The sequence below is a fragment of the Sus scrofa genome, chromosome 15 (genome assembly GCF_054392235.1).
Source record: "Sus scrofa isolate SSC_HxYL_T2T_F1_AM1 chromosome 15, Sscrofa_HxYL_maternal_Yorkshire_Landrace_v2.0, whole genome shotgun sequence".
Taxonomy (NCBI): Eukaryota; Metazoa; Chordata; class Mammalia; order Artiodactyla; family Suidae; genus Sus; species Sus scrofa.
The window spans coordinates 29,869,990-29,881,456 of record NC_139397.1 but is presented as its reverse complement, the minus strand read 5'-3'; the positions used below and the strand labels follow the sequence as shown (position 1 = coordinate 29,881,456).

General features: G+C 34.6%; 1 protein-coding gene across 2 annotated transcripts in view; it reads right to left on the bottom strand.

Annotated features, from left to right (window-relative positions):
- Positions 1-321: 321 nt before the first annotated feature.
- Positions 322-11,467, bottom strand: part of DARS1 (aspartyl-tRNA synthetase 1) — a 74,568-nt gene continuing 63,422 nt past the window's right edge. The window contains exons 11-16 of one of the 2 annotated variants that reach the window (XR_014830558.1): positions 7,714-7,860; positions 6,408-6,450; positions 5,076-5,156; positions 4,055-4,166; positions 2,892-3,609; positions 322-1,595 (exon numbers count right to left, since the gene is read on the bottom strand). Coding sequence is in view for 1 of the 2 variants with exons in the window: in XM_003133266.6 (XP_003133314.1) it covers positions 880-971; positions 3,538-3,609; positions 4,055-4,166; positions 5,076-5,156; positions 6,408-6,450; positions 7,714-7,860 (547 nt within the window). In the remaining variant the exon portion in view is untranslated. The remainder of the gene's footprint in view (positions 1,596-2,891; positions 3,610-4,054; positions 4,167-5,075; positions 5,157-6,407; positions 6,451-7,713; positions 7,861-11,467) is intronic. The other variant, XM_003133266.6, reaches the window with a different exon arrangement.

Genomic DNA, 11,467 nt, shown 5'->3' with positions numbered 1-11,467 from the left:
CTGTGGTGCAGGTGTAGCTCCGATTAAGACGGCTGGCCTGGGAACTTCCATATACCACAGGTGCAGCCACAACAACAACAACAACAAAATTCTGCAGTGTTTCATAATCTATGTAAAATAAACAATTAAGCAACCCAAGCTGTCAGCTTTAAGAACTTTCTGAACTTATACCTTAGTATGAATACATGTTATGAATATATCAGTTTTCATTTGCTCTTCGGCATTTACATAAACTGTTTGTCAATTTTTTCTTTTCCCAAATTATAAATGCCAAGAACAGTTGTAAAATCATACTGCCATGAAGTTGCACAGAGACTATAATTAGTTTTAAAATTTTATTGAAATTCAGGTTCAGAATTAAACAATTTAATACAGTATATTATTTTCTAACCAGTATTCACACCTGCTTTACATGATTCCTAGGCACTATTTTTAAAATTGATTATTTGCTGCCTAATTTTCCATGATATGCCAATTATACACTCATTAAAATCTCAGATATTTCTCCAAAATTGTTCTATCTCAATGTCAGAATTAAAAAAAAGACCAAATATTGAAAATTTAATATATGAATATTGTAGCCACTGTAATATAGAAAAGAAAATTTATACAATATTATCTGTTTAAAACTGTTAACATTTATTGTGGTAATGCAATATGAACTTTTAACAGTATGAATTTTTCATTAAAATGTTCAACCATTTCCTACTGAAGCATGTCCAAGGTTATAAAAATCTTCTCTTTTAGTGACCTATACTGAATGAATCCAAAGGTAATTGTGGCACTTTAGATAAGACATTTATTCTATTGCATATTTTGAGTTATCTAAGGTACAGCCTGATCAATAGCAGGTTACTGGAAAGAATACAAAGCAACACTTTAAGGAGTGAGTCTTTTGGGATCACGGGGAAACATTGAGGTCTGACGAACATTGTGCAAGCCCAAAAACAGCATAGTTACTCGCTCCAACCCTAAGGAAAACAAAATAATTATTAATTCATTTTTTGAAAACCTCTCGGGGTCTTAACTTATTGAAAACTATCAAAATAATATCACTGATCAACAAAATACTTTTCTTTGTTAGGAAGGAATATAACTTCTATTAACCATGGTGTTTCCTAGCATAAAAGATTCTGTAACACAGTACTATACTAAATGTTTTGAGTGCAGAAGAGTCTTACTTTGATATGTGACTTAAATACTATATACTTAAGCAATGAGATCCTGCTGTATAGCACTGGGAACTATATCTAGTCACTTGCGATGGAGCATGACAATGTGAGAAAAAAGAATGTATACATGTATGTGTAACTGGGTCCACCTTGCTGTACAATAGAAAATTGACAGAACACTGTAAACCAGCTATAATGGGAAAAAATTAAAATCATTTAAAAAATTACTATATTACTGACAAGAATGAAGAAAAGTACCACCTAAGAAGCAGAGCAAAAGTAGCAAATGAAACTTTTTCTTTTTTCTTTTTAGGGCCACCCCTATGGCATATGGAAGTTCCCAGGCTAGAGGTCGAATCTTAGCTGCAACTGCCGGCCTATGCCACAGCCATAGCTACTCAGGATCCAAGCCTCATCTGCAACCTACACCACAGCTTGTGGCAGTGCTGGATGGATCCTTAACCCATTGAGTGAGTCCAGGGATCGAACCCACATCTTCATGGATACTAGTTGCGTTCATAACTTACTGAGCCAAAACAGGAACTCCTGCAAGTGAAAATTTTTGGGTGTAATTTGTTTTCTATTTCACTGAAGTTGCAGCGGGACAATACGTCACACAAAGAAGGCACAGTCAAAGGACATTTTTATATAGCAACAACTTTGAAGTTTAACGGAATATATTTAACATCTAAAACAGTACTAAATAGAAGAATTAATATTTGTATTGTTTTTCCTTACTAAAAATTTGAACCTTGTATTATAGTAACCTAACATTACCCCCCCCCCAAAAAAAAAAAAAAAAAAAAACACTATATCCCATCTTCCTCTCAAATGTTACTTATCCAAAATAGGCAGTATTAGGAGTTCCCACTGTGGCGCAACAGAATCGACACTGTCTCTAGAGTACTGGGATTCAGGTTTGATCCCCAACTTGGCATACTGGGCTCAGTATCTGGCTGCGGTATAGGTGCCACAGCTATGGTGTAGTTGCAACTATGGCTTGGATCTGATCCCTGGCCAGGGAACATCCATATACTGCAGGGCAGCCAAAAAAAAATAGGTAGTATTTTGACAATCACTGAAGTGTCCTTCATAAGCAATATTTACATTGTCAATTAGTCACAAAAGTTTGTAGAATATCATGCAAAAGGCACATTATTCACAATATTCTAAGAGAAAATAATTACAAATTTCCAATTAAAACTTAAACTATGTATATATTCAATGTAGCATTGTTTATAATAAAAAAAGCCTGGTAATAGCCAACATGTCTGCTAATAGGAAGCTGGTTAATAATGCATCCTTTTAATGGATTCTATGTAGTGATAGGAAAAAGAATGAAAAAGTTCTTTAAGTATTGATAAGTACTGACACTGCAAGGTACTGAATGGTTTACACTATACACTAAAATTTGTCTAAAAAATATATTTAAAAAGGGATATGTAGTTTTGCATATGCAAAGGTCATCTTTGCTAAGGTCAAGAGAAAACTAGAAACAATAGTTTCCTCTAGGGAGGTGGATGTACATTCTTCTGCACACTCAGAATTTGAAATTTTTATAAGTGTATTACCTGTTCATCAAAAAACTCCAAACAGGAGTTCCCATCGTGGCTCAGTATTAACGAATCCGACTAGGAACCATGAGGTTGCGGGTTCGATCCCTGGTCCTGCTCAGTGGGTTAAAGATCCAGCGTTGCCATGAGCTGTGGTGTAGGTCACCTACGCAGCTGAGTTGCTGTGGCTCTGGCGTAGGCTGGCGGCCACAGCTCCGAAAAGACCCCTAGCCTTGGAACCTCCATATGTCACAGGTGTGGCCCTAAAAAGACAAAAGACAAAAAACAAACAACCCCCCCCCGCCCAAAAAAAACCCCCAAAACTCCAAACAAATAAAAACTTCACAAAACTATAAATTCAGAATGCTTTTTAAGAGTTTTTTACATGGACATCTAAAAGTTGAGTTAATTAAATATTTAGTCATTTTAAATCACAGAACAATATTTTACATAAACTAGAGAAGTGGTCCTAAAAGTCAATGAAGTGTTACATTTCAACAAAAACATTTAGCAGCAATCTGACATAAGTGAAGGGAGAACTTTAATTTGGACTAAGTTAAATGAACTCATGAATATAGAAAGTTAACATATTCAAAATTAAACTTTCATTTAGTCATAACTCACTTTAAAAAAATTCTTATAATTCAAGTTTGTATTAACTTAGCACATACGGACTTATTTATAAGCAATAACAATATACGAAATTTACTTTTTAGAATCTAGTACTTAAGAAATTTAGTCACAACTGAATGCGCACTTTGCCAAATGAAATCTGGGTTAGAAATATTGCCATAATATTAAAGGAATATTACCAATGCCTCCACCAGCATGAGGAGGGGCTCCAAAACGGAAGGAATCAATGTATGCTTTAATTTTCTCCAAATCTACAAAACAAACATGAAACAAAGAAATACAATTTTCATCTTATTACCTTAAAAAGTTGTAAACCCAATTACTGAACAATGAAGGTTAAAACAAATGATTGTGTTTCTGAAAAGTCTTTAAAACATTGTTTTTAGAATTTACATGACTCTCAGAGTTCCCTTCGTGGCTCAGTGGAAACGAATCTGACCAGCATCCATGAGGACGCAGGTTTATACTTGGCCTTGCTCAGTGGATTAAGGATCTGGCATTGCCATGAGCTGTGGTGTAGGTCACAGACATGACTTGGAACTGGTGTTGCTGTGGCTATGGTGTAGACTGGCAGCTACAGCTCGAATTTCACCCCCAACTTGGGAACCTCCATATGTCGCGTGTGGCCCTAAAAAAGATAAAAACACACAAACAAACAAACAAAAAAACACAGCCTCCGAAATATAAGTTGCTTACCAATTCCATGATGTAAGGCTCTCTCTGTTAGCAGCTGAGGATCATGTATTCTTTGAGCTCCTGAGAGTATTTCTTCTCCCCTCATGAACATATCATAAGAGTTGGACTGTTTCTGCAGGAAAAACACAAAATACCACTCTGGAGTTCCTGTTGTGGCTCAGTGGAAATCCGACTAGTAACCATGAGGTTGCAGGTTTGATCCCTGGCCTCACTCAGTGGGTTAAGGACCAGTGTTGCTGTGAGCTGTGGTGCAGGTTTGATCCCTGGCCCCAGAATTTCAGAATGCCATGGGTGTGGCAAAATGAACAAACAAACAATCAAAAAACAAACAAATAAAAACCCTCCAAGTGATTCTGATGTCCATTAAAGTTTGGGAACCAGGGCAAAGGAAAAACCCCAAAAGGCCACAAGATATTATTTAGATTAACTACCACGACAAAATGTGAACTCTTAGTTCAAGTGCAATGATAAAATGATTTGGTAGTTTTCAAATCTATTAATGCTACTTATTATTTGTATGGTGTTTCTTCCTCATATCTTTAAAAATGACATGTGAGGAGTTCCCGTCATGGCTCAGTGGTTAACAAATCCGAGGAGGAACCATGAGGTTTTGGGTTCAATCCCTGACCTTGCTCAGTGGGTTAAGGATCTGGCGTTGACATGAGCTGTGGTGTAGGTTGCACACAGCTGGCATAGGCCAGTGGCTACAGCTCCGATTCAACCCCTAGCCTGGGAACCTCCATATGCTGTGGGAGCAGACCAAGGAATGGCAAAAAAAAAAAAAAAAAAAAAGACATGTGAAAATGATTTTTTAATATAGGTTTTGGGGACTAATTTGCTAGAATATTAAAACTTCACAATATTATTCTGACTTGAATTGACAGAAACTAGTAGTAATACATGTAACAATATGTTCATCAAAACTGCAAGTTACTATGAAAATCATTATTCCCATTGTACAACTGACATGGTGACAATAAAGATATCCCCAAAACAGGTTATTTAAAATCAAATTACTTACAGGATTTCTTGGGTCAGGCATGGTATAGAAAGGTCTTACAGCCAATGGGTATTTATCAAGAATATAAAAATCTGTATCATACTATAAAAAGAATAAATGATTAAAACAGATTTTTAAAAAGTTTAATGAAAGTGAAAAGGCAAACATTTTAGTGATTATCTTTTTTATACATAAGTTTTGTTCTTCAAAATTACTATAATTACACTCTATATGAAATAACAAGTTTCTTAGTAACATTTGTATCTTATAGCTTTTTGCTATGATGTTATAAATTCTTCCAATATACTTAATTCTTATGAGGTGATGACTATTCATAATTCAAATATGCATTCTTCTTTTTTTTTTTTTGGACATGTAATCTTTTTCCAATTTCTCCCCCAAAGAAAATTATGGTGTGATAAACTTGATTTTCATTTTTTTTTTCACTGCAATTAGAGCTCAGTTTTTTAGATGCATTTTATAACTGCTTTTGCTAAATTATTCTAAATCTCATTGGGTTTTACAAAAACTACACTGAATCTGTAAAGTATTTTGGGAAAAACTGGTATCCTTTACTATACCAATCTACAAAAAACCTTATTTCTCCAATAATTTAAATTTTCTTTTAGATACCTAAAGTAAATTTGGTAGTTTTCCTCAAGTGAAAACTAAAATTGAAATAAAATAACATTAACATGAAATTATGACATTTTTATTAGAATATTTACTATGTGGCCTACATTTACTTAAAAAGAAACCAATCACATTTTAACTATTTCAATGTTAAACATATTTCCTAAAAGCAGAGAACTGAGGCAATGTCAAAAGAGCTGAAAATTAGAATCAGCCCTACTGAAACAGCATTTTAAAGGTAAAAACTCTGTACTGCGCAGTTTCACCAAGTTAGTTCCCCAGTCACTTGAATAGTTTTCAGTGCAACCAGCAGGAGGAGCTCAAGGATTGTTTTCATTCAATAACACAATTCTTTTAATTTCTTTAAAGATCACACTAAGTTTAGCTTTCCTCTTGCTGGAGTTTTGGGAAATGAGATAGGAAAGTAGCTTTCACAAAAGAGGCAGGAAGGAAATTCATTCACCCTCTAGTCCCAAGGGTACGCAGGGAAGACCACTTCTAAATAATTTCAAATCATCTTGAGGTCCTTTCTAACTAAACTATCAGACCTAGAAATCACTTTTAAAGATACCTCAGTACAACTTAATACAAAAATCAAATACTGAGTTAATCAAACACTAAGCTAATTTTTAAAAATACTGTCCCCCTTGCAAATATTCTTCAGTACCAACATATATTTCAGATTTAGAAAAAGAAATTCAGCATGAATAGTAGTCCTACCTTTTCCTTTACCAAACGACCCAACAGTTTTTCATTTGGTGTACTGAAAAAGAAACAGGAAATCAAGTGTTTGAAGATCAAACAGCAACTTCAAAAAGTTTTAAGTTGGGGAGTTCCTGTCATGGCTCAGTAGTTAACGAATCTGACTAGGAACCATGGGGTTGCTGGTTCGATCCCTGGCCTCGATCAGTGTGTTAAGGATCTGGTGTTACTGTGAGCTGCGGCTGGCTGCTACAGCTCCGAGAACCTCCATATGCCACAGGTCCAGCCCTAAAAAAAGAAAAGAAAAAAAGAAAATGGTCTTATCTTTTTGTTACTCTTTATCAAAAATAATGTCTATCTTAAAGTAATTATAGAATTTATGGTTTTCCTTAAAATGTCATCTAGCGATGTATGGATATTTAAAACAATATATATGTATACACACACAGATGTGTATGTTAAATAAAAGTAGGAGTTTCCATCATGGCTCAGTGGAAACTAATCTGACTAGCATTTATGAGGATGCAAGTCTGATCCCTGGTTAAAGATCTGGAGTTGCCGTGAGATGTGGTATATAGGCTGGCAGCTACAGCTCTGATTTGACCCCTAGCCTTGGAACCTCCATATGCTGCGGGTATGGCCCTAAAAAAAAGGAAAAAAAAGAAAAAAAGGGAAAAAAATTAAAGCAAATGAAATGTTTTTAGGGAAAAACTTTTAAAAAATCTTAAAAAATAACAATAATCATCTCTTCCTACATTGATATGAATTGTTTGCTTAAATAGTTTAACTTAAGAACCCTTGAATAAAATATAAGTAGCTAACTTCCAATCTTCATCAAACTGCACAATTCATTTCAAAATTACTAAACCATTTGATCTGAATTTAGATAACATAACATAGTATGTTGAATAGAGAACAGTGACTTCTAGAGATTTTAAAAGTTTTATACTGTAATCCTGTATGAGAATAGATTTAGACTGCTGTCTAGCCTCTCTTAGCACCACTGATTTAGAAAGAGAGGTAACATATTAGATGATAAAATCACAGGCAAAAAGGCCTATATTCTTTAAAACATTACGAATATGGGGAAAGGATTTGGAGAAAACGGTGTTCATAAACAAAAATATTGAAGCTTTGGCAAACCATATTAAATGATATTTTATTTCAGATCACAACTGAATGAAATAGCATTCTACTATACATACCAAAGTTAACAAACTGAAGTTCATCAATGGGGTGAAAAAATACCATTCATTAATATATCCATTCTTTCATATCTTAAATCTAATTACTAAAGTTTTAAAAATCACAAAGACAAACAAACCTTAGGTCTTCTTCATCTCCCATTTCAATTCCTGCTTCCCTAAGCATAGCCAGTGCTTCACAATACTCTAGTCTTAAAGTTGGCTCCAAAAATTTGAACGGCTCACAGGGGAACTGTTTATTCACCATCTGAATTTCAGTTTGAAACCTATTGTACAATGATGAAGAGTCAGTAAAAATTTGTGAAATAAATGTTTTCCCCAAGAGGTCACTGTGTCAATACATACATTAAAACCACAAAAAAATTTTTTTCAGCTACTACTGATTAAACAGGGAACATACAGTTAAAACAAACAAACAAACAAACAAAAAAAAACAAAGAACGAACATTTTAAATATTATATAGGAGTCACTATATATGCAATGATGAGGAAGAGGCAATCTGGGCAGACTCCGCAGTGGAAACGAGCCCCTTTTCCAGCTGATTCCACTCATCGGCACAGACCTCTCCTAGCTATCTAAAGGGCCCTGTACTCAAGCAGCCAGTTGACATGGACCCAAGAGCCCACTGTACATCCTTAGTTGCATGGTTTCACTGATAACAATTTTTTTTTTCACTGATAGCACTTTTGAATTCAGAGATAACTCAAAAAGAAATGCTTTAGAGCAAAACTGTGAAATCAGCCTCAGTGAAGAAACTGCCTCAAGGACTTTTGGGCCCTTTAGTAGCAGTGACAGCAGCTAAGAAAAACTGTCACCTGTTTATGTCACATAAAATCATTCTTTGAATCGGTATATGCACCAGAAAAAAAAGTGTTACCAAGAAGTTATTTGTTAAAAAACAGAATGCAAATATTTAAAAACATTTAACACCATTTCTAAATTTCATATTTGTCACCACAGTGGCATTAAAGGATGAAAAACTTTCTTTATACTCATATCAGCTAACATTGTTAGAAACATGTTTAATGTTAGAGACATTAAAAAATTTGACTTTTCACTCCTTTAAGGATACCTGTCATCATCAAGGAAGACCAAATTAATGAATACTTGTCTTATTTTCCCCCTTTCCCATTATACTATAAATTTGTTTAGGAGAATGCCCATTTCCTTCCCATTTTAATAATCACTATAGTATACTGTCTACCTTCTAAACAGTAGGCACAAGACAAATGTTTACTGCACTAAACTGCCACTGTAGAGGATAGTAAGATGCAGCAAGAAGACCTAACTATTGTAAATATACATGCACCCAACATAGAAGCACCTAAATATGTAAAGCAAATTTCAACAAACATAAGGGAGAAACTGACACTAACACAGTAGCAGTAGGAGACTTTGACACCCCACTCACATCAACAGACAAATTATCCAAACAGAAAATCAGTAAGGAAACACTGACCTTAAAGGATACATTACACCAAATGGACCACATGGAACATTCTCCAGACTAGAGCACATGTTAGGTCACAAAATAAGTCAAGCATCTTTTCCCACCACACATGAGACTAGAAATCAACTACGAGAACAAAAAACTGCAAAAAACCACTAACACACAGAGGCTAAATAGTATGGTTCTAAATAACCAATGGGTTACAGATGATATCAAAGAGAAAATAAAAGAAATACCTGATGACAAATGAATATGAAAATACATCAATCCAAAATCTATTTGATGCAGGGAAAGCAGTTCTAAGAGGGAAGTTTATATCAATATAAGCCTATCTCAGGAAATAAGAAAAATCTCAAACAACCTAAGCTTACACCTAAATAATTTATAAAAAAAAAAAACACAAAACAAAACCCAAGGCTACTAAAAGGAAAAAAATAAGTGAAATACATGACATAGAGACTGCAAAAAAAAAAAGGAAAAATCAATGAAACTCAAAGATGGTTTTTTGAAAAGATAAAACTGATAAAATGTTAGCCAGATTCATCAAGAAAAAAGAGAATACAAATCAGTATCATCAGAAATGAAAAAAGAGAAGTTACAATTGACACCACAGAAATACAAACACCAAAGGATCAAAAGAAATTACTATGAATAGTTATATACCAATAAAATGGACAACCTAGAAGAAATAGAAAAATTCCTAGAAATGTAAAAATCTCTTAAGACTGAATCAGGGATAAAAAAGAAAATGTGAACAAACCAATTAACAGTAACAATATTGCATCAGTAATTTTAAAAACTCCCAATAAATAAAAGTCCAAGACCAGATGGCTTCACAGATGAATTCTACCAAATATTTAAATAATTACACGAATACTTCTCAACCTATTCAAAAAAATTCCAAAGGAAGGAACACTTCTGAATTCATTCCATAAGGTCAGCAATGTTACTGATACCAAAACCAGACAAAAAGAAAGAAGGAAAACTATATGCCAGTATCCCTGATGACTAATCAGATGCAAAAATCCTTAAAAAAATATTGGCAAACTGAAATCAACAATATATTAAAAAGATCATACACCATGATCAGGTGGGATTTACCCCAGGAATGCAAAGATGATTCAACATCTGCAAATCAATCCATGTGATATACCACATTAACAAAATGAGGAATAAAATAAATCATAATTTCAACAGATACAAGAAAGCTTTTGAGAAAATTCAATATCCATTTATGATAAACATTTTAAAAAATGCAGGTATAGAGGGAACATACCTCAATATAATAAAGGCCATAACGACAAGCCCATAGCTAGTATCATAATCAAAAGTGAAAAGCTAAAAGTATTTTCTTTAAGATCAGGAACAAGATAAGGGTGCCCACTTTGCCACTTTCATTCAACATATAATTGGAAGTTCTAGCCACCACAGCAATCAGAGAAGAAAAAGTTATAAAACGAATCCAATTGGAAAGACAGAAGTAAAACTGTCACGATGCAGATGACATGATGTTATATATAGAAAATCCTAAAGACGGCCCCAGAAAAACTTATTAGAATTCGCTAATGAATTCGGTGAAGCTGTGGGATACAAAACTAATATATACAGAAATGAGTTTCATTTTTATACAATAACACTGAACTATCAGAAAGATAAATTTAGAAAACACTCCTATTTACAAGTGCATCAAAAAGAATAAAATATTTAGGAACAGATCTAACCAAGAGGTGACGGACCTGTAGTCAGAACACTGTAAGACACTAATGAAAGAAACTGAAGATGACATAAATAAATGGGAAGATACACCATGTTCATGGATTGGAGGAATTAACTTTGCTAAAATGACCATGCTACCCAAGGCAATCTACAGATTCAACCTAACCTCTAGCAAAATACTAATGGCATTTTTTTCACAGAACTAGAAAAAGCAATTCTAATATTTGTATGGAAATGGGAGTTCCCGTCATGGCTCAGTGGAAATGAAACCAACTAGGAACCATAGGTTGTGGGTTCAATCCCTGGCCTTGCTCAGTGGGCGAAGGATCTGGTGTTGCCGTGAGCTGTGGTATAGGTTGCAGAGGCACCTCAGATTCAGCGATGCTATAGCTGTGGTGTAGGCTGGCAGCTATAGCTCCAATTCCACCCCTAGCCTGGGAACCTCTATATACCGCCAAAACCTAAAAAAAAAAAGGGGGGGGGGGGAAGACGACAGAGGATGTGAATAGACATTTTTCCAAAGAAGACACACAGATGGCCAAGAGACAGATGGAAAGATACTCACCATCACTAATCACCAGGGAAATGCAAATCAAAACCACAATGAGGTATCACCTCATACCTATCAAAATGGTTATTATCAAAAAGACAACAAATAACAAGTACTGGCAAGGATATGGCAGTTAAGGAACCCTTGTTTACTGTT